We start from the raw sequence: 24,442 nt of genomic DNA, 5'->3' as shown, positions 1-24,442 counted from the left end.
AAATTATCAATGAACCTACCAGGTACCTCCCCAAAGCCTTAAACACGGGCACCCTCATAGATATCATCCTAACCAACTTCCCCTCTAAATACACCTCTGCTGTCTTCAACCAAGATCTCAGCGATCACTGCCTCATTGCCTGCATCCGTAATGGGTCAGCGGTCAAACGACCTCCACTCATCACTGTAAAACGCTCCCTGAAACACTTCTGCGAGCAGGCCTTTCTAATCGACCTGGCCGGGGTATCCTGGAAGGATATTGATCTCATCCCGTCAGTAGAGGATGCCTGGATATTTTTTTTAAATGCCTTCCTAACCATCTTAAATAAACATGCCCCATTCAAGAAATTTAGAACCAGGAACAGATATACCCCGGACAACAGCACTGCACCCCCAACAGCAACTCGCCCAAGCCTTCCCCATTTCTCCTTCTCCCAAATCCATTCAGCTGATGTTCTGAAAGAGCTGCAAAATCTGGACCCTTACAAATCAGCCGGGCTAGACAATCTGGACCCTTTCTTTCTAAAATTATCTGCCGAAATTGTTGCCACCCCTATTACTAGCCTGTTCAACCTCTCTTTCGTGTCGTCTGAGATTCCCAAAGATTGGAAAGCAGCTGCGGTCATCCCCCTCTTCAAAGGGGGGGACACTCTTGACCCAAACTGCTACAGACCTATATCTATCCTACCGTGCCTTTCTAAGGCTTCCTATTTCGCAACAAAGCATCCTTCACTCATGCTGCCAAACATACCCTTGTAAAACTGACCATCCTACCAATCCTCGACTTTGGCGATGTCATTTACAAAATAGCCTCCAATACCCTACTCAACAAATTGGATGCAGTCTATCACAGTGCAATCCGTTTTATCACCAAAGCCCCATATACTACCCACTATTGTGACCTGTACGCTCTCGTTGGCTGGCCCTCGCTTCATACTCGTCGCCAAACCCACTGGCTCCATGTCATCTACAAGACCCTGCTAGGTAAAGTCCCCCTTATCTCAGCTCGCTGGTCACCATAGCATCTCCCACCTGTAGCACACGCTCCAGCAGGTATATCTCTCTAGTCACCCCCAAAACCAATTCTTTCTTTGGCCGCCTCTCCTTCCAGTTCTCTGCTGCCAATGACTGGAACGAACTACAAAAATCTCTGAAACTGGAAACACTTATCTCCCTCACTAGCTTTAAGCACCAACTGTCAGAGCAGCTCACAGATTGCTGCACCTGTACATAGCCCACCTATAATTTAGCCCAAACAACTACCTCTTTCCCAACTGTATTTAATTTTAATTTATTTATTTATTTTGCTCCTTTGCACCCCATTCCAGTATTTTACTTGCTATATTGTATTTACTTTGCCATCATGGCCTTTTTTGCCTTTACCTCCCTTCTCACCTCATTTGCTCACATTGTATATAGACTTGTTTATACTGCATTATTGACTGTATGTTTGTTTTTACTCCATGTGTAACTCTGTGTCGTTGTATCTGTCGAACTGCTTTGCTTTATCTTGGCCAGGTCGCAATTGTAAATGAGAACTTCTTTTAATTGGGGAAATTGTGTCATTTCTCTTGCGTTCTGTGCAACAGAGCCAGGCTATATGCAGCAGTTTTTCGCCACCTGGCTCGTTGCAAACTGTGTCAAGACCATTTCTTCCTAACAAAGACAGCCAACTTTCCCAAACTGGGGAAGGGAATATCCCTGAGCTGACAAGGTAAAAATCTGTCGTTCTGCCCCTGAACAAGGCAGTTAACCCACTGTTCCTAGGCCGTCATTGTAAATAAGAATTTGTTCTTAGCTGACTTGCCTAGTTAAATAAATAAGTAGCTGAGATGCCGGTGAGAAGGGCCCGATCACGTGACAGGCATTTGATAATAAGAATTGCGATATCTGAGAGAGCTATGTGATTGAGAGTTGCTTCAGAGCGCGGCGATTGGCAGCCAGAAAAGGGGGATGCCGCCGGGAAATTCGAGGCCTGGTGAGAATATTATCAAGCGCTTGTCAAATTGTTAATGAGCGACTGATGGAAGTGTGTACCGCCTGCACAAGAAACGAAGCAGAGCTCATGTCTTTCATGCAACTTTTTTCAATTTCTCATTAGTCGCATTATGCAGCCTCAGAATGTATTAGACATACAAACGTTGGGCTACATGTTTAGATCTCAATTAAAGTTGCACAAATAACTCTAAATTAACTTCTTGACGCATCCAACCCTTTAGCGGGATCATTTTCATCAACACCCTCTGAATTGCAGTGCGCCACATTCAAATTAAATTACTATAAAGTGCAATATAGCAAAACACAGTTTAGCTTGTTGTTAATCCACCTGGCATGTGAGATTTGAATATAGATTTCAGCGAAAGCATAACAAGCGTTAATGTAAGAACATCTCTCTAAGTAGACAAAATATTACAAACACTAGCAGCCAAGTAGATTGGTCACGAAAGTCAGAAAAGCAATAGATTAAATCGCTTACCTTTGATGATCTTCGGATGTTTGCACTCACGAGACTCCCAGTTACACAATAAATGTTCCTTTTGTTCCAAGTTTTTTTTAAATCTCCAAAATACATCCATTTGTTTGGCGCGTTATGTTCAGAAATCCACAGGCTCGAGCGGTCACGACATCGCAGACAAAAATTCCAAATAGTATCCGTAATGTCCACAGAAACATGTCAAACGTTATTTATAATCAATCCTCAGGTTGTTTTTAAAATATATAATCGATATTATATCAACCGGGACTGTCGCTTTTTCAATAGGAGAGGGAGAGACAATGGCTGCCCCACTATCCACTGGCGCGATATCTTTCTTGCTCATTTTTCAAAATAAAAGCCTGAAACTATGTCTATAGACTGTTGACACCTTGAGGAAGCCATAGGAAAAGGAATCTGGTTGATATCACTTTAAATGGAGGCAAGGCATCCAATGGAAAAGAGAGCTTTCAGGAAAAACAGCACTTCCTGGTTTGATTTTCCTCAGGTTTTCGCCTGCAATATCAGTTCTATTATACTCACAGACAATATTTTTGACCGTTTTGGAAACTTTTTAGAGTGTTTTCTATCCTAATCTGACAATTATATGCATATTCTAGTTTCTGGGCCTGAGAAATAGGCAGTTTCAAATGGGTACGTTTATAAAAATATAAACGAAAATCCTGCCCCCTACACTCAAGTTAAGCATATAGGAGGACCTGTTTCTTCGTTAACCGATCCACACAATAGTTTCATGTGTACACTCCCTCGGAAATCGTTTGGAGAAAATATCCAACACGTTGAAAAATCTCTGGTTCTGCCCTTGAGCAAGGCAGTTAACCCCAACAACAACACCTCCCCGACGCCCATTGTGGGAAGAGCAGTGGTGGCGTCCACCCCCCGCGGTGGCCCCCACCGTGGCCCCCACCCCCATCTAAGTTGCCCATCACTGCTCTAGTCTTTCCCTGCCTCCCAATGCTGACCATTGTCCCACAGATTTAGAATGGGAAGACCAGTCAGTTCCAGTTGTGTTATCCAGGGCATTGGACTGTGTGTTACTGCAGTGTTTTTCTAACACACTGTAATTCTCTGCTGCATTTCCCTCCTCTCTCTTGTCTCTCAATCCCCCCCCCCCGCTTAATCTTTCTTCCCTTTCCCTCTTGGCCTCTCTCATATGATCTCTTTCCCCCCTAACTTTCTATCTTCCCCTTTCTCTCTCTTTCTGCATAGCTGCTGCTCCTGCTCATTATATAACCCATTTCTTTCTGCAGTGTGTGTGTGTGTGTGTGTTTGACTGCTGAGAGAGAGCTAGTGTAACCAAGCCCCAAGCAGTGAGAGGGAGTTTGTTAGGACGTTAGGACATGAGGAGAAAGGGTGGTAGGGGGTGGGTTGAGGAAGGAGCACTGCAGACTGTGTGTGCAGATAGAAGGCTACAGAACTACTGTCTCGCAGGCTGGCTGGCTGGCTGTCTTGCAGGCTGGCTGGCTGGCTGTCTCGCAGGCTGGCTGGCTGGCTGTCTTGCAGGCTGGCTGGCTGGCTGTCTCGCAGGCTGGCTGGCTGGCTGTCTCGCAGGCTGGCTGGCTGACTCTCGCAGGCTGGCTGGCTGACTCTCGCAGGCTGGCTGGCTGACTCTCGCAGGCTGGCTGGCTGGCTGTCTCGCTGGCTGGCTGGCTGGCTGTCTCGCAGGCTGGCTGGCTGTCTCGCAGGCTGGCTGGCTGGCTGTCTCGCAGGCTGGCTGGCTGGCTGGCTGTCTCGCTGGCTGGCTGTCTCGCTGGCTGGCTGTCTCGCAGGGTGGCTGGCTGGCTATCTCGCAGGCTGACTGGCTCCTGGCTGGCTCACTGGCCGACCAGCCGACTGTCTCGCTGGCTCACTGGCCAACTGTCTCACTGGCCGACTGTCTCGCTGGCTCACTGGCCGACTGTCTCGCTGACTGGCTGGGTGTCTCCGGGCTAGCTGGCTGGCTCGCTGGCTGTCTCGTTGGCCGTCTGGCTCACTGACCAACTGTCTCGCTGGCTCACTGGCCAACTGTTTCTCTGTCTGGCTGTCTCCGGGCTGGGTGGCTGGCTGGTTGTCTCGCTGACTGGCGGGCTCGCTGACTGGCGGGCTCGCTGGCCGGCTCACTGACTGACTGACTAGCTGACTGACTGATAGGCCGCCTCTTGGTCTAGCTGGTGAGTCACATTCTCGTGTTTTCTCTGCCAGAAGTTAAGCTCATTCAGTCAGAATCCTCAGAACATTTAGAATTTCTGCTGAGGTGTTTGTTGTAGATCTTCTCAGGGCTCACGATGCACAGGGAGATCAAGATGTCATGTTTGTTGACCTGACAAGTTGTTTTATGTGAAATGTTAGCATATCTCAGGTGGTTTAACTTGGAATGGCAGCCAGGTAGCGGAGCCAACACATCCAGCTCCAGCTATTGCCCTGCTCTGCTTTTTCCCGCGTTGCTGTTTCTCTGTGCTGCATCGGCACAGCAAGACTTTGGTAGAATACCAGCTTTTAATGTTGTTAGCATATATCCAGTGGTTTGAATAGCTGGTAGCTAGCCTAGCTCTAACACTCCAGCTATTACCCTGCTGTTTGTCTCTCTGCTGTTTGTCTCAGCATGGAGCTCAGCTGTTGAGGCATTGATTCCTCTGGCGTTTAGGTGGTGGGGGTGTACACTTGACATTTCACAATCACTTTTAACCACAGTCTGGAGGGAATAATACAGCCACACCATTCTGTATGTATGTGTGCATCCCAAATGACCCTCCTATATAGTGCACTACTACTATATACTATATAGTGCACTACTATTATATACTATATAGTGCACTACTAAAAGTAGTGTACTATATAGGGTGGCATTTGGACATAGAATACATGATATCTATTTAGCCACTAATGGAAGAAATGAATACCTGATTAATGGCTGATTGGGCCTAGTTGTTGATAAAGCACTGATGGAGTGGCCTAAATTGGGACTGCTCTTAATGAGTGTTAATTGGATGTTTTAGTCTGACTGAAGAGTGATCTGTCAAGCAGGGCTTGGCCGCAATGCCGCTTCTGAATAATCAATTTTCTAAATACGTTTTGAGTCAGGAGTCGCGTTAATGCAGAATTCTGCTTTCTTTAACTTCTTCTGGTATAGGGGATGCTTGAGTCCCACTTGGCCAAAAACCAGGGAAAATGCAGCGCGGTAAATACAAATAAATTGATATAAAATCAAACTTTCATTAAATCACACATTTAAGATACTCAATTAAAGCTACACTCGTTGTGAATCCAGCCAACATGTCAGATTTTCAAAAGGCTGTTCGGCAAAAGCATAATCTGATAGCACAACAGTAAACAAAAAGGCTGGCATATTTCAACCCTGCAGGCGCTACACAAAACGCAGAAATAAAATATAAAAGATGTCTTTGACGAGCGTCTTTTGTTGACACTCCAATAGGTCCCATAAACATCACATTTAGTCCTTTTGTTAGATTAATTCCGTCCATATATATCCAAATTGTCAATTTATTTGACGCGTTTGATCCAGAAAAAAACAGCTTCCAAAATGCGTAATGTCACAAAAAAATATTTCAAAAGTTGCCTATAAACTTTGCCAAAATATTTCAAACTACTTTTGTAATACAACTTTAGGTATTTTTAAACGTTAATAATCGAACAAATTGAAGACTGGTCTATCTGTTTTCAATAGAGGACGAGAGGAAACTAATGCTACTTTTCAAGTCTTGGCCAACTCTCAACAGCGTTACCCTTTTCTAGGATGGCCCTACTTCTTCATTGCACAAATTAATAACCTCAACCAAATTCCAAAGACTGGTGACATCCAGTGGAAGCGGTAGGAACTGAAAACAAGTTCCTAAGAAATATCGTTTGCCAATGAGAACAGACAGACCAAAAAAAAAGTCCTCTGGGTTTTGCCTGCTACATAAGTTCTGTTATACTCACATACATGGTTCAAACAGTTTTAGAAACTTCAGTGTTTTCTATCTATTTCTATAATATGCATATCATATATTCTTGACATGAGTAGCAGGTTGTTGAAAATGGACACGCTATTTATCCAAAAGTGAAAATGCTGCCCCCTATATCTTAAGAAGTTAACCTTTGACTATTGGATGGTCTTATAGGCACTTTAGTATTGCCAGTGTAACAGTATAGCTTCCGTCCCTGTCCTCGCAGCGTTACCCATGCAGAGCAAGGGGAACAACCACTCCAAGTCTCCGAGTGTGAGACGTTTGAAACGCTATTGGCGCGCACCCCGCTAACTAGCTAGCCATTTCACATCGGTTACACCAACACACCACACACTATAGTATTGCCAGCCTAATCTCGGGAGTTGATAGGCTTGAAGTCATAAACAGCGCAATGCTTGACCCACAACAAAGAGCTGCTGGCAAAACGCACAAAAGCGCTGTTTGAATGAATGCTTACGAGCCTGCTGCTGCCTACCACCGCTCAGTCAGACTGCTCTATCAAATCATAGACTTAGTTATAACATAATAACACACAGAAATACGATCCTTAGGTCATTAATATGGTCGAATCCGGAAACTATCATCTCGAAAACAAGACGTTTATTCTTTCAGTGAAATACGGAACCGTTCCGTATTTTATCTAAGGGGTGGCATCCATTAGTCTAAATATTCCTGTTACATTGCACACCCTTCAATGTTATGTCATAATTACGTAAAATTCTGCCAAATTAGGCGGCCCAAACTGTTGCATATACACTGACTCTGCGTGCAATGAACGCAAGAGAAGTGACACAATTTCACCTGGTTAATTTTGCCTGCTAACCTGGATTTATTTTAGTTAAATATGCAGGTTTAAAAATATATACTTCTGTGTCTTGATTTTAAGAATGGCATTGATGTTTATGGTTAGGTACACATTGGAGCAACGATACGCACCGCATCGATTATATGCAACGCAGGACACACTAGATAAACTAGTAATATCATCAACCATGTGTAGTTAACTAGTGATTATGATTGATTGTTTTTTATAAGATAAGTTTAATGCTAGTTAGCAACTTACCTTGGCTTACTGCATCCGTGTAAAAGGCAGTCTCCTCGTGAAGTGCAATGAGAGGCAGGTGGTTAGAGCGTTGGACTAGTTAACTGTACTACTAGTTAACTGTAAGGTTGCAAGATTGAATCCCCCGAGCTGACAAGGTGAAAATCTGTCGTTCTGCCCCTGAACGAGGCAGTTAACCCACTGTTCCTAGGCCGTCATTGAAAATAAGAATGTGTTCTTAACTGACTTGCCTAGTTAAATAAAGATTAAATAAATGTGTGGTGAAAAAAATCGGCCAAATCGGTCTCCAAAAATACCGATTTCCGATTGTCATGAAAACTTGAAATCGGCCCTAATTAATCGGTCGACCTCTAGTATAGAGTACAGTATACACATGAGATGAGTAATGTAGAGAGAGCCTTATGGTTGTGGGCGGAGCAGTTGCTGTATCAGGCGGTGATACAGCCCGACAGGATGCTCTCGATTGTGCATCTGTAAAAGTTTGAGTGTTTTTAGTGACAAGCCTAATTTCCTCAGCCTCCTGAGGTTGAAGAGGCGCTGTTGCGCCGCCTTCACCACGCTGTCTGTGTGGGTGGACCATTTCAGTTTTTCCGTGATGTGTACGCCAAGGAACTTAACTTTCCACCTTCTCCACTACTGTCCCGTCGCTGTGGATAGGGGGGTGCTCCCTCTACTGTTTCCTGAAGTCCACGATCATCTCGTTTTGTTGACGTTGAGTGTGAGGTTATTTTCCTGACACCACACTCCGAGGGCCCTCACCTCCTCCCTGTAGGCTGTCTTGTCATTGTTGGTATCAAGCCTACCACTGTAGTGTCGTCTGCAAACTTGATGATTGCGTTGGAGACGTGCATGGCCACGCAGTCGTGGGTGAACAGGGAGTACAGGAGAGGGCTGAGAATGCATCCTTGTGGGGCCCCAGGGTTGAGGATCAGCAGGGTGGAGATGTTGTTTCCTACCCTCACCACCTGGGGGCGGCCCGTCAAAGTCCAGGACCCAGTTGCACAGGGAGGGATTCGTGACCCAGGGTCTCGAGCTTGATGACGTGTTTGGAGGGTACTATGGTGTTAAATGCTGAGCTGTAGTCAAAGAACCACATTCTTAAATGGGTATTCCTCTTCTCCAGATGGGTTAAGGCAGTGTGAGAGTGATTGCGTCGTCTGTGGACCTATTTGGGCGGTATGCAAATTGGAGTGGGTCTAGGGTGTCAGGTAGGGTGCAGGTGATATGATCCTGCATCACATCCGGCAGTGATTGGGAGTCCCATAGTACGGTGCACAATTGGCCCAGCGACGTCAGGCCGTCATTGTAAATAATAATTTGTCCTTAACTGACTTGCCTAGTTTAAGGTTACACACCACATTGACCAACAAGTTATTTTGTTGGCATTTACCTATGTCCCCATTATCAGTAAAACATAATCAAAACCAATTTTTTTCACTTACTTGCTGTGTTGTTTCGTTGTTCATTTGTTCAGTTTTATTCTCATCTTGGATTTCTATTGAACGCTGTTTGGGTCTTTGCGTGTCAAAGAAGATGCACGTCAAATAACAGATCTGTTTCAGTAGTTATAGTTAGCTAGCTAACTACATAGCTAGGTGTCATCTAAAATAACCCTAATTTATAAGACAGTTCTTAATTGATTAATGGTCGGACTCATCTATATGAAGCTAGCCACAATAAGGATTAGCCACAATAGTGGACTTTGCGGTTAGCCTTCAAAATAAAAGTATGGCTTAATTCTACTATTTGTATTAATTTGCATTACCGTCAATGACATACTGGAATTTCTGTTTTGCCTTCAAAATAAAAGTATGTCATTGACAGTAATGCAAATGAATACAAATATTAGAATTATGCCTTACTTTGAAGGCAAACAGCAAATTCCGCTAGTGCTTAATCCTTATTGTGGCTAGCTTCACAACATATAACCCGGTGCAGTCGAGCCTCACTAGCCAGATGAAGCTACCTGGCTGCTTATAATGTTAGCTTTGGGAAACAGGGTGATGTTACTGACTAGCTATTTATTTTCATGAACTGAAGTTCAATTTCAATAGGCGAACAACAAATAGCTATACTTAATCACAAGAATTCCTAAATCATTGTTAAGAATAATTCAAATGACTGCACGTTCTGCTGGTCATTGTTTTCAGGCTGGTTGTATTGGTGCTAGCTAGGTACCAAGCTAAAGCTAGCTACCCCAGAAGTTGCGGTTGAACAAATTATGCTTTATTACCAACGCGGTATTGTAAACCCATTGTTTGTGGCCGGTGTTTGCTTGTTTGCAGATTTTTTTTTGTACAACTTTGACAGTGCTACTGTATCTTTTTTGACACGCAGAGACCCAAACGGCGTTCCATAGTGTGTATGTCGTGAAGCTGATAGCAGTGACGCTATTACTGTGTAACTCTGTTAGGGCAACATCTGAAAAATAGCTCACTTGGTAGTGTGTACCGGTGCTCGACCAGTCGGCGAAAGCCAACATCTCCCACAACAGAGAACGGTTTATTGTCAAGGGCAGTGAATTCCATTATCTTGGCTTTAATGGATTTCGCCTTTTGAGTTGTCCCGCAGAAATGTTGTTAATCTTTCAAATGACTGCTCGACCCACCCAGCAGACATTGTGGGCTAGTTTAAGAATGCTGTGCTGCAGGCTTAGCGGAAAATTTTCCATGGCGTCATTACTTCGTGTACCTATGGTATTTAGGTATGCACGTCAGCTTTGACATCGGTTTTGCACATCAGGGTGTTAAACTAGACATTGGCCGATACCAATGTTGGCATTTTTAGCTAATATCGCCCGAAATCGATATGTTCACCAATATATTGTGCGTCCCTACTTATGTTAAGAAATAATAGTTTTAGTAGTCTGATCTGTGGCATTGCTTTTTAAATGTTTTTTTTTTTTAAATGTAGTCCAGCTAGGTTGAATGAATTTGGGATCTATTTTCCGACTACTGTACCAGGGTCTGTTTGGAATAGGCAATAGAATAGGGAAACCTTTCCACTATGGTGGATAATAGATTGACAGGCTAGTGATTTTGCTGTAAGTTACTCATCATGTTGGCTGTGGAAAAGTACATTTGGACAGTCATTCTAACATCTTCAAAGTGGCTATCAGAATTTGCTAAGAAGGAGCCAAGGCCCATCATTGCATCCTCGACTTGCATGTTCTGTTAATTTGAATGAATTACCATAATATAAATATGGTTTCTGTCATTCTGAGCACTGTGGGTGGACTCCCTAATCAGGTTAAGCACCCAAAGCATATGGGTCTGATACATTTCTCAAATGCCGGTTAATTTAAAATGCTGCAGGTCAAATGTCCGGCGCCTCATTTTCCTAACAGAACCAAACTACTGTGCTCCCATACTCAAAAGACATTCACTTAAAAAAAGAATTGAAAAAAAAAATCGACAATACTACGTTTTGTCAATATAACCGTAGCCATTATACACTACCTCAGAATGGTCAGAATTCATCTAAGATAACTCAAGAAATCTAATCAATTTTTATATTTTGGCCAAAGAGTTCTTAATCGTGCAATTTTACTGTTTGGTGCAATACGAGTCGTCTCTTGTTGAATGACAATACTTTGAGGAATCCCTTACTGTTGACCAATCACCGATGAAGAGGCGTAGGCTTCGGCTCCAGAAAAAGTGTTCCCAAACAGCCGATTAAATCCCTCACCGAAGTCCAAAAGGAGGAATAACATCAATGTCGTAATATATGCACAAACTCTACCAAACTGTTTCGGCTGGGAAGCATGCGGACGTCTTTAGGGGCAAAGTGTTGGGTTTTAGATTCAGCCCTTGACTGCTGTAGATAGAACTTCATTGCTCCCTAGTGGACATTACGCAATATGACCATATTCTGCATTGTGAATTCACGTGGAATACTAATAAATTGTTCTTATCAGAAAACGTATTTTTAAGCATTAAGAAAATGGTTCCATTCGTCACATCCCTACTGAGTAATATATGAATTCACTCACAGTACGACAAGAGAAGATAGAAGCAGTCAGATAAAGCCAAACAGAGAGGAGTGTACAACGAGCGAAAGAGAAAATGGGAGAGCGATTTGAAAAGAGACAGAGATGGTACAGATGGTGAAAATGTGTTGAAAATAGAAGAGGGACTGGGTGGAATGAGAGCAGGGGATGTTTTGGTCTGAGGAGGAGGAAGCGAGAGCGTTCTTCACCTGCAATGCAGTGCGAGGCTGAGTCAACCAATCAGAGCTAAGCAGAGAGGATAGGGGGTGGGGCCAGGCACTGACTACAGCCAAGGAGATTTCTTGTCAGAGAGGGAGAGCGTGAATGAGCGAGAGGGAGAAGCAGCGTCAAGCTCTACTTTGCCTGAGCCTGTGGCGACACTGATGCTCACAGATTTCTCCTCTCTCATCCTCTCTGCATTGCTCCCTTCTCCTCCTTTCCCATTGCTGTGCTCTTCTTTCTCTTTCTTTCCCTGTACTTTTCCACTCATTTTTCCCCCGAACAACTACCGTCTGCTCTCTTCTTACTCCTCACACTCACCCCCTCTTTCTCTCCATCTCATTCCCCTCTCCTGTCCTCTTTTGGTGCATGGAGAGAGGGTCTCTGGCCCCCACCTGCATCCCTCTCCACCTCCCTCCATGGGCGTCCGAGCATCCTGCAGGTAAGCGGAGAGAGAGAGTCTGTCGGGGGTCTCTGCACTTGCATGTCCTTGAAGTACCACTGCGGTGAGTGTGTTTGAGCTGTAACAGCTGGACTCTGTCCTCTCCGGTGGTCCTCCAGGTTTGAGGACGCGGGAGAGACAGTTCAGGGATTTAGGGAGAGGAGAGTTTGTCTGCAAACACGGTCTGTTTTCCAATTCCAGTCCTCAAGTAACCCCCCCCCCCCCCCCCCCCAACAGTAACCCCGGTCAAGCACAACTGATTCAACTTGTCAGTTAATCATCACAACCATGATCAGTTGAATGAGGTGTGTTTGTCCGGGTCTACAATAAACATGTGTACTGGAGGACTGGAGTGGGGAATCACTGCTCTAACCTAACTGGGTATGTAATGGTGCTCAGGGGAGGTCTTGTTGCTCTGATGTTTGAATCAGGTCACGGTTAGACAGAAACGGGACAGTAAAGGAAGGAGGTGTGTGTGTGTGTGTGTGTGTGTTGGGTAAAAATGCTAAATGTGTGACGGTTGCTCACCAATGGAGATGGGAAAAGGCTATGACATTTGTATGATTATCTGGCACGCTCTCTCCTTTCTGATTAAGACCTGCGTAGTGCCATGTTGGGTAAGCATCAACAGAGGCAGGTGTTCAGGTGGGTCTGTTTTACCCTCCATCACTCCGGCAGGTGTGAGGATTGGAGTGCGGCTGTGGCGACGTTTTGTTTCCCGATTATTGTCATGGGATAGTAACATGTTTTCACAACGGAACATATTTCATTCAACTTGATGGGTCCTCTCTCTCTCTCTCTCTCTCTGTCTCTGTCTCTCTCTGTCTCTCTCTCTCTCTCTCTCTCTCTGTCTCTCTCTGTCTCTCTCTGTCTCTCTCTCTGTCTCTCTCTGTCTCTCTCTGTCTCTCTCTGTCTCTCTCTGTCTCTCTCTGTCTCTCTCTGTCTCTCTCTGTCTCTCTCTGTCTCTCTCTGTCTCTCTCTGTCTCTCTCTGTCTCTCTCTGTCTCTCTCTGTCTCTCTCTCCCTCTCTCTCTCTGTCTCTGTCTCTCTGCCTCTCGCTCTCTCTGCCTCTCTCCCTGCACACTCGAGGAATGAAGGAGAGGGATAGAAACGCAAGGCGGTTAGATTCTGTAGCTAAAGATAATGTGTCAGTCTATTTAATTATGGAAAAAACTAAACTATTACTTTCTAGGCTATTCAAGTACAAATTCACTATAATTGTAGGCTAACAGTAAGCTGCGCTGCACAATCAATGATCCAACGGCATCACCTAGGCCTATACGTTCTCTCCCAGACTCATGGATAGAACGTTTGAAGTCCACCCAGAATGCATAATACAGTCCAAACACAACACAAAGTCGATTTACTAGAATTTTGAAGTATAGGCTAGACCAGTGGTTCCCAAACATTATATAGTCCCGTACCCCTTCAAACGTTCAACCTCCAGCTGCCTACTCCTTCAAACGTTCAACCTCCAGCGGCCTACTCCTTCAAACGTTCAACCTCCAGCTGCCTACTCCTTCAAACGTTCAACCTCCAGCTGCCTACTCCTTCAAACATTCAACCTCCAGCGGCCTACTCCATCTAGCACCAGGTTCAGCACACTCAAATGTTTTTTGCCATCGTGGTATAGGCTAGACCATTGATGCACTAAAGACATCTTAAATCTTATTTTTTTCCCCTTCTATGTGTTGTATAACAGCTCAATCATTATTTCAATATTTTCATTACATATTTTCATTACAATCAATATTTTAATTCAGGATTCTTTTGGGGGGCCCATCCATAACGACCGTGTTGGAGGGAGAGAATGTAGCGGAGGTGGGACGGAATATAGCAGACTACAATTTTGGGTTTGGGGGGGGGTTTGCAGGCAGTGTTTCTCCTGCTGCTGTACAACTTAAGGTGTGTGTGGGCTGGAACATTTCTGAAAGCCAAGGCTCACATTGATTTAACCCTCTTCAATACCAGGCGCCCAGACTGGCCCGCGCAGGCGACACACATGGACTCACACGCACCTTCTCCTGCCTTATTGTACTCGACTCCAGAGTTATCTTTTCTCAATCATAAAGAGAAGTGATGGAAGATGTGTAGACCGATGGAGCAGTGTTCCTCTATGTGATATCTGTGGGTGTGAAGATGATGAATAGCAATAGAATTATCTGTAAGTGGTTGCCAAGGAAGTGCGTGATAAAAATACCACCTCCCCCTACAGTGTTAGACGTGGAGCCAGTAGAGGAATATTACCACCAGCTAGTGTGGTTATGTATGATGATGGAACCCTGTGGACAATGACCTTGGCTCTTTCTCTCTTTATATTTCCCTGATGCCTCGCACCCTCTCACTTTGCCGCCTTTTTCAAAACATATACTATTGGAGAAGGTCCGAGGGAAGGGACCTTGGACTTATCCTCCAATACGGTTAAGAAGGACGCAAGGAGATGGCATGCAAGGAATCGAGTGGAGATGAGTTGAGAAACATCCCTTGTCATTGTCTCTGAAGTTCAACATAGTGCTGCTGTACTTGACCCCTGGCCCCTCTCAGCTAGCCAATCACAGCTGACATTGAGCTGACAGGAAAACCCGACAGTGGTCTCACAGATCAGATGTTGGGTTCTTCTGAGTATGGTGAGGCTGTGACTATATAGCCTAGCTATTTGCTGATTGGTTGGTGGGCAGTGGAACAGCTTCTGATGGGAAAAGGAAAACGCATAGTAAACATTCTAAAGGCATGTCTTTGTCTATAGAATCAGAATGTTCAGAATATTCTAGAAGCATGATGCCTGTGTGTGGTGTTAGAATGTCTATGGGTTGGGTTCTGAATAGAACTAGGGCATAGGAATAGAATTCTAGTTATTTGGGCTGTGGTCCCATGTGTCTAATTGGAATGTCTATATGACATTCTTGGGAGTGTCTTGCCTAGCCACCGGCAGCAGCACATAACATCGTTAAATGATTTATTGTTGAAGTTGACGCTGTCTACCCTGACAGTTGTGACAGAGAGAGGAGGATCTGAAATCCCTGGTTTAGATTCTGGCTGGGATTCAGTGCTATCGGGGACTTGGACAATGTGCCATTTAAAGGTTGTTTCCTATTGGGCTGACATATGCAGCATTTACAGTGAATGTCACCCCTGCGAGCGCGGGAACATTTTCTTTTCAAACATGCGATGCAGACGAATCCCGGCCTCAGTGTATTGTCTAGTGGTCGACGGGAGCCTGTCTGAGGTAACTGTTGTTAACGTTGAGTGCTTTCTCTCTTGTTTATGACTCTGTGTTAACAACTTGTCTTTCCTTTTCAAACAAGTCTGTTCCCCTTGTCAGTCCTGTTCAGGATTTGATATAATTCATAACCCCACCCTGACACACACACACTAGGCTTGTCACGATACCAACATTTTGATCTGCATGTCATTGTGTCAGTAGGGGGAAAATACTGCACGAAACCTTCTTTACTCTTCAGTTAAGACACACTATCTCCCCCACACTGTCTCCCTAAACAGAATTTAAGGAGCACTAGAAAGAAATATAATTTAAGGAGCACAATTTGTATATATTTTTAAACCTGCATATTTAGTTAATATTGCCTGCTAACATGAATTTCTTTTAACTAGGGACATTGTCACTTCTCTTGCGTTCTGTGCAAGCTGAGTCGGGGTATATGCAGCAGTTTGGGCCTCCTGGCTCGTTGCGAACTGTGTGAAGACCATTTATTCCAAACAAAGACCGTAATTAATTTACCAATATTTTACATAATGACACAACATTGAAGGTTGTGCAATGTAACAGCAATACTTATACTTGGATGCCACCCGTCAGATAACATACGGAACGGTTTCCGTATTTCACTGAAAGAATAAAGTTTTGTTTTCGAGATTACAGTTTCCGGATTTGACCATAAACCTGACAAAGATGTTGGTTCCCAATTGGGGATCAGCCCCCCCACCGTCAGCTGGAACGGTGGCGCACGGAATGCAAAAATATTCTTAGAAATATTTAACCTCCACACATTAACAAGTCCAATAGCTCAAATGAAAGATAAACCACTTGTTTATCTAGCCAGCAAGTCAGATTTCTAAAATGTTTTACGGTGAAAACATAGCACATATTTATGTCAAACCACCACCGAAGACACAGCTAATTTCCATAGCCAAATTGAACAAAATATGCAATCACCAAACGCAGGATTAAAAGAAAAATAATTTCACTAAACTTTTGAAATCTTCATCAGATGACAGTAATATAACATGTTACACAGTACATTTATGTTTTTTCCAATAATATGCTATAAATATCCATAAATCTCTGTTTACAATGACGCCATGTTAAAAAAATGCTACTCAAATGTCCGGAGAAATGACGATTGCGTCGGCAGATGCCGTCAGCTAACATGGAATACACAACATAAACTTTGACTAAATATGCATGTTCTACATATATATATAGAAAGATACACTTCTTCTAAATGCAATCGCTGTGTTACATTTATTTTTAACGTTACAGATTTCGTTCACTAAGCTATAATATGAGTCGGCGCTCAGGAATTAGCATTTTGGCTCCTCTATCTCGGAGTCCACAGAAACCCAAATTTAACACATAAATATTCCCTTACCTTTGCTGTTCTTCCATCAGAAGACCTGGAAGGGTTTATACTTACCAAAAACAGCTTTAGTTTTGAAGTCTGTGTCTTTCGGTTATCAAACACGACATATTTCGGTTGAAATGCAGCCAAAAAGTAAAGTGGGTGCGCACCAAAACGTCGAAATTACATATTATATGTCGACTAAACTTGTCAAACTATGTTCAGAACACAGCGTTAGCATGTTATATAGCTTCACAGCAATTCTCAGGACGAAGAGAAACACACGCATCGTTTAATCAATCTTGGAAGAAAGACATCACCGGAGCAGAAAGCGCATCAGAGTAACCTGTTTTCTCGCGTGACCGAAAGGTTTCGGCCCGCCAAAACTCTCGTGAGCGCGCGATTCACACAATGAGAAGCCCCATTGAAAGCGGACACCGCGCTGAAGGCACAGAAACTGTTCCCAGGACTGTAGGTGCTTGGGAAGGGTGGGGGCGATGACGTCAAAGTTGGGCCAACTTTTATGATGACAAGAGAGAGTTTGGGAGAATGAGTGCCCTGAGAGTTCTGCTTTACTTACAGACATAATTTAAACGGTTTTAGAAGCTTTAGAGTGTTTTCTATTCAATAATCATTTTTAATTGCATGTATTAGCAATTTTTTACAGATTTTTTTTCTGTTTACTATGGGCACGCAATCACCCCAAAGGGGGCAGCAATCAGCCCTATCCCCAAGGGGTTTTAATGACCTAAGGCTCATATTTCTGTGTTTTATAATATTATAATTAAGTCTATGATTTGATAGCGCAGTCGGACTGAGTGGTGGTAGGCAGCAGCATGCTCGTAAGCATTCATTCAAACAGCACTTTCCTGCATTTGCCAGCAGCTCTTCGCTGTGCGTCAAGCATTGCGCTGTTTTTGACTTCAAGCCTATCAACCCCCGAGATTAGGCTGGCAATACTATTTTGCCTATAAGAACATCTAATAGTCAAAGGTATATGAAATACAAATGTTGTAGAGAAATAGTCCTATATTTCCTATAATAACCACAACCTAAAACAGCTTACCTGGGAATATTGAAGACTCGTGTTAAAAGGAACCACCAGCTTTCATATGTTCTCATGTTCTGAGCAAGGAACTTAAACGTTAGCTTTTTTTCAAGGCACATATTGCACTTTTACTTTATTCTCCAACAATGTGTTTTTGCATTATTTAAACCAAATTTAACATGTTTCATTATTTATTTGAGACTAAATAGTTTTTATTTATGTATTATTTTAAGTTAAAATAGAAGTTCATTCAGTGTTGTTGTAATTGTCATTATTACAAATATATATATAAAAGAAATTGGCGTAAAAAAAAAATATATATATATATAAATTTCGTTCTTGTCTTTTTTTTGGTCCTCCAATAATCGGTATCGGCAATGAAAAATCATAATCGGTCGACCTCGAATCATTACATAGATGAACGTTGTGCTGGGGACAATAAAAGGCCACTCTAAAATGTGCAGTTTTGTCACACAACACAATGCCACAGATGTCTCAAGTTTTGAGGGAGTGTGCAATTGGCATACTGACTGCGGGAATGTCCACCAGAGCTGTTGCTGGAGAATTGTTAGTAAGTCGCCTCCAATGGCGTTATAGAGAATTTGGCAGTACGTCCAACCACCATTACAACCTCAGACCACGTGCATAGCGTCATGTGGGCGAGCGGTTTGTTGATGTCAACCTTGTGAATAGAGTGCCTTGTGATGGCGGTGGGGTTATGGCATGGGCTGGCTAAGCTACGGTAAACGAATACAATTTCATTTTATCGATGGCAATTTGAATAAACAGCGGTATCGCGCCGAGGTCCTGAGGCCCATTAGTGTGTGCCTTCAGCTCACGTTTCACAATGATAATGCATGGGTTTTCCTGGAAGCTGAAAATGTCCCAGTTCTTCATGGCCTGCATACTCACCAGACATGTCACCTGTTGAGCATGTTTGGGTTGCTATTGATCGACGTGTACGACATTGTGTTCCAGTTCCCGCCAATATCCAGCGACACCAATTGAAGAGGAGTGGGACAACATTCCACAATAAACAACCTGATCAACTCTATCGCTCTGCATGAGGCAAATAGTGGTCACACCAGATACGGACTGGTTTTCTGATCCACACTCATACTTTATTTTTTTTTACGGTATTTGTGACCAACAGATGCATATCTGTGTTCTCAGTCATGTGAAATCCATAGATTCGGGCTTAATAAAATGTATTTCAATTGACTGATTTCCTTTTATGAACTAACTCAGTAAAATATTTTAAATTGTTGCATTGTTATGTTTATATTTTGTTCAGTGTAGTTTAGTCTTCCAGGCCTATATGAATCACACCTATATGAATCACATCTATATGAATCACACCTCATGAGTAGCAGACCCTTTTTCTTTCTGTGCCAATGAAATTTGCCTAGACCTACGGTCAAGTTACCAGGTAGTTAGCTAGCTCGGTAAAGTGACTGAACTATGTTGATTGTTATCAAACCAATAATCAGCGACCCGGGACTAGTTTAAAGCAGCACGCAACATGATTGGTCAAATTATATAAAAGGCAAATCCCGCTGGAAAGAAAAAGGTGTGTCTGGTAACATGGGTCATTATTATATAACTGTTTAGACTAGAAACAAGACCTGGTAACATGGGTCATTATATAACTGTTTAGATTAGAAACAAGACCTGGTAACATGGGTCATTATTATATAACTGTTTAGATTAGAAACAAGACCTGGTAACATGGGTCATTATTATATAACTGTTTAGACTAGAAACAAGACCTGGTAACATGGGTCATTAATATATAACTGTTTAGACTAGAAACAAGACCTGGTAACATGGGTTGTATTTCTAGAACTGTTTAGACTAGAAACAAGACCTGGTAACATGGGTCATTAATATAACTGTTTAGACTAGAAACAAGACCTGGTAACATGGGTCATTAATATATAACTGTTTAGACTAGAAACAAGACCTGGTAACATGGGTCATTAATATAACTGTTTAGATTAGAAACAAGACCTGGTAACATGGGTCATTATTATATAACTGTTTAGATTAGAAACAAGACCTGGTAACATGGGTCATTAATATAACTGTTTAGATTAGAAACAAGACCTGGTAACATGGGTCATTAATATAACTGTTTAGACTAGAAACAAGACCTGGTAACATGGGTCATTATTATATAACTGTTTAGACTAGAAACAAGACCTGGTAACATGGGTCATTATTATATAACTGTTTAGACTAGAAACAAGACCTGGTAACATGGGTCATTATTATATAACTGTTTAGACTAGAAACAAGACCTGGTAACATGGGTCATTATTATATAACTGTTTAGACTAGAAACAAGACCTGGTAACATGGGTCATTATTATATAACTGTTTAGACTAGAAACAAGACCTGGTAACATGGGTCATTATTATATAACTGTTTAGACTAGAAACAAGACCTGGTAACATGGGTCATTATTATATAACTGTTTAGACTAGGAACAAGACCTGGTAACATGGGTCATTAATATAACTGTTTAGACTAGGAACAAGACCTGGTAACATGGGTTGTATTTCTAGAACTGTTTAGACTAGAAACAAGACCTGGTAACATGGGTCATTATTATATAACTGTTTAGACTAGGAACAAGACCTGGTAACATGGGTCATTAATATAACTGTTTAGACTAGAAACAAGACCTGGTAACATGGGTCATTATTATATAACTGTTTAGACTATAAACAAGACCTGGTAACATGGGTCACATTTCTATAACTGTTTAGACTAGAAACAAGACCTGGTAACATGGGTCATTATTATATAACTGTTTAGACTAGAAACAAGACCTGGTAACATGGGTCATTATTATATAACTGTTTAGACTAGAAACAAGACCTGGTAACATGGGTCATTAATATAACTGTTTAGACTAGAAACAAGACCTGGTAACATGGGTCATTATTATATAACTGTTTAGACTAGAAACAAGACCTGGTAACATGGGTCATTATTATATAACTGTTTAGACTAGAAACAAGACCTGGTAACATGGGTCATTATTATATAACTGTTTAGACTAGAAACAAGACCTGGTAACATGGGTCATTATTATATAACTGTTTAGACTAGAAACAAGACCTGGTAACATGGGTCATTATTATATAACTGTTTAGACTAGAAACAAGACCTGGTAACATGGGTCATTATAATATAACTGTTTAGACTAGAAACAAGACCTGGTAACATGGGTCATTAATATAACTGTTTAGACTAGAAACAAGACCTGGTAACATGGGTCACATTTCTATAACTGTTTAGATTAGAAACAATCCGTTTTCTTTGCTGTAAAACTGCAGGCCTGCCTGTGCTCCATTTTCAGTCTTGACACTCAGGCAGTATGACAGTGAACTTGCACAGTCTACTCCGTTTGATATGTGCTCTTAATTATAACAGGCGATGAAATGATACAATGTATCAACAATGCTCGCTTTTTGCTCTGCTCTTATGTAACAAATGTACAAATCTAACAAAAGACTCGTCTGGAACCCTGCTCGCCTTCACTGCTAAATGATATAGCCCAAAATAAATGAAGGCGAAATAGACGCGTGTGAAGAGTGGACGGAGAGAAGCAGGCGTGAGGGCTGGTTGAGGATGAGGATGTCTGATCACAGCTGCCACACGTGATTTGAAAGTGAAGTGGATATGATTAGACCTGAACATACAAGAGATAGGAGGCTGTTGTTTCAATTCAAATTAATTTATAAACAAAACTGACTTTATAAACAGGCGCCAGCAGGTTCTTTGGGTTGGTAGGGCTGAAAAAGGTGGTAGTATCATATGAAACAGTACTACGGTATTCTAAAATGTTTATCGTGAGTATCATGATGTTTTGGTACTGTGATATGACCACACACAGGGACATCCCATCTCTCCCTCCCTCTGGCTTGGACTGGTTTCCCATCTCTCCCTCCCACTGGCTTGGCTTGGACTGGTTTCCCATCTCTCCCTCCCACTGGCTTGGCTTGGACTGGTTTCCCATCTCTCTCTCCCACTGGCTTGGCTTGGACTGGTTTCCCATCTCTCTCTCCCACTGGCTTGGCTTGGACTGGTTTCCCATCTCTCCCTCTCTCCCACTGGCTTGGCTTGGACTGGTTTCCCATCCCTCCCTCTCTCCCTCTGGTTTGGACTGGTTTCCCCATCCCTCCGTCTCTCCCTCTGGTTTGGACTGGTTTCCCCATCCCTCCCTCTCTCCCTCTGGTTTGGACTGGTTTCCCCATCCCTCCCTCTCTCCCTCTGGTTTGGACTGGTTTCCCCATCCTTCCCTCTCTCCCTCTGGTTTGGACTGGTTTCCCCATCCCTCCCTCTCTCCCTCTGGTTTGGACTGGTTTCCCCATCCCTCCCTCTCTCCCTCTGGTTTGGACTGGTTTCCCCATCCCTCCCTCTCTCCCTCTGGTTTGGACTGGTTTCCCCATCCCTCCCTCTCTCCCTCTGGTTTGGACTGGTTTCCCCATCCCTCCCTCTCTCCCTCTGGTTTGGACTGGTTTCCCCATCCCTCCCTCTCTCCCTCTGGTTTGGACTGGTTTCCCCATACCTCCCTCTCTCCCTCTGGTTTGGACTGATTTCCCCATCCCTCCCTCTCTCCCTCTGGTTTGGACTGGTTTCCCCATCCCTCCCTCTCTCCCTCTGGTTTGGACTGGTTTCCCCATCCCTCCCTCTCTCCCTCTGGTTTGGACTGGTTTCCCCATCCCTCCCTCTCTCCCTCTGGTTTGGACTGGTTTCCCCATCCCTCCCTCTCTCCCTCTGGTTTGGACTGGTTTCCCCATCCCTCCCTCTCTCCCTCTGGTTTGGACTGGTTTCCCCATACCTCCCTCTCTCCCTCTGGTTTGGACTGGTTTCCCCATACCTCCCTCTCTCCCTCTGGTTTGGACTGGTTTCCCCATACCTCCCTCTCTCCCTCTGGTTTGGACTGGTTTCCCCATACCTCCCTCTCTCCCTCTGGTTTGGACTGGTTTCCCCATACCTCCCTCTCTCCCTCTGGTTTGGACTGGTTTCCCCATACCTCCCTCTCTCCCTCTGGTTTGGACTGGTTTCCCCATACCTCCCTCTCTCCCTCTGGTTTGGACTGGTTTCCCCATACCTCCCTCTCTCCCTCTGGTTTGGACTGGTTTCCCCATACCTCCCTCTCTCCCTCTGGTTTGGACTGGTTTCCCCATACCTCCCTCCCTCTAGCTTGGTTTGGACTGGTTTCCCATCTCCCTCTCTCCCTCTGGTTTGGACTGGTTTCCCATCCCTCTCTCTAGCTTGGTTTGGACTGGTTTCCCATCTTTCTCTCCCTCTCTCTCTCTAGCTTGGTTTGGACTGGTTTCCCCATCCCTCCCTCTCTCCCTCTGGTTTGGACTGGTTTCCCCATCTCTCCCTCTGGTTTGGACTGGTTTCCCCATCCCTCCCTCTCTCCCTCTGGTTTGGACTGGTTTCCCCATCCCTCCCTCTCTCCCTCTGGTTTGGACTGGTTTCCCCATCCCTCCCTCTCTCCCTCTGGTTTGGACTCGTTTCCCCTCCCTCCCTCCCTCCCTCCCTCCCTCCCTCCCTCCCTCCCTCCCTCCCTCCCTCCCTCCCTCCCTCCCTCCCTCCCTCCCTCCCTCCCTCCCTCCCTCCCTCCCTCCCTCCCTCCCTTCCTCTAGCTTGGTTTGGACTGGTTTCCCATCTCTCCCTCTCTCCCTCTGGTTTGGACTGGTTTCCCATCCCTCTCTAGCTTGGTTTGGACTGGTTTCCCATCTTTCTCTCCCTCTCTCTCTAGCTTGGTTTGGACTGGTTTCCCATCTTTCTCTCCCTCTCTCTCTCTAGCTTGGTTTGGACTGGTTTCCCATCCCTCCCTCCCTCTGGCTTGGTTTGGACTGGTTTCCCATCTCTCCCTCTGGTTTGGACTGGTTTCCCATCCCTCCCTCTCTCTAGCTTGGTTTGGACTGGTTTCCCATTCTCTCTCTCTCTCTCTCTCTCTCTAGCTTGGTTTGGACTGGTTTCCCATCTCTCTCTCTCTCTAGCTTTGTTTGGACTGGTTTCCCATTACTCTCTCTCTCTCTTTCTAGCTTTGTTTGGACTGGTTTCCCATCTCTCTCTCTCTCTCTCTAGCTTTGTTTGGACTGGTTTCCCATCTCTCTCTCTCTAGCTTTGTTTGGACTGGTTTCCCATCTCTCTCTCTAGCTTGGTTTGGACTGGTTTCCCATCTCTCTCTCTAGCTTGGTTTGGACTGGTTTCCCATCTCTCTCTCTAGCTTGGTTTGGACTGGTTTCCCATCTCTCTCTCTCTCTCTCTCTCTCTCTCTCTCTCTCTCTCTCTCTCTCTCTCTCTCTCTCTCTCTCTCTCTCTCTCTCTCTCTCTCTCTCTCTCTCTCTCTCTCTCTCTCTCTCTCTCTCTCTCTCTCTCTCTCTCTCTCTAGCTTGGTTTGGACTGGTTTCCCATCTCTCTCTCTCTCTCTCTAGCTTGGTTTGGACTGGTTTCCCATCTCTCTCTCTCTAGCTTGGTTTGGACTGGTTTCCCATCTCTCTCTCTCTCTCTAGCTTGGTTTGGACTGGTTTCCCATCTCTCTCTCTCTCTCTAGCTTGGTTTGGACTGGTTTCCCATCTCTCTCTCTCTCTAGCTTGGTTTGGACTGGTTTCCCATCTCTCTCTCTCTCT

General features: G+C 44.0%; 1 protein-coding gene across 4 annotated transcripts in view; it reads left to right on the top strand.

Moving 5' to 3' along the window:
• LOC109878956 (SRSF protein kinase 1) overlaps positions 1-24,442 on the top strand; it is an 86,028-nt gene that overhangs the window by 15,141 nt on the left and 46,445 nt on the right. For 2 of the 4 annotated variants that reach the window (XM_031827051.1, XM_031826988.1), the window contains exon 1: positions 11,807-12,152. The exons of the other annotated variants lie outside the window; for them this stretch is intronic. In XM_031827051.1, the coding sequence (XP_031682911.1) occupies positions 11,875-12,152 (278 nt within the window). In that variant the 5' untranslated portion in view covers positions 11,807-11,874. Of the gene's footprint in view, positions 1-11,806; positions 12,153-24,442 lie in introns of those variants that run through there. 4 annotated transcript variants of the gene reach the window in all.

Source organism: Oncorhynchus kisutch, linkage group LG1, assembly GCF_002021735.2.
Source record: "Oncorhynchus kisutch isolate 150728-3 linkage group LG1, Okis_V2, whole genome shotgun sequence".
Lineage (NCBI taxonomy): Eukaryota > Metazoa > Chordata > Actinopteri > Salmoniformes > Salmonidae > Oncorhynchus > Oncorhynchus kisutch.
Note: the sequence above shows the minus strand (reverse complement) of the source record. Positions and strands in the feature narration are given on the sequence as shown.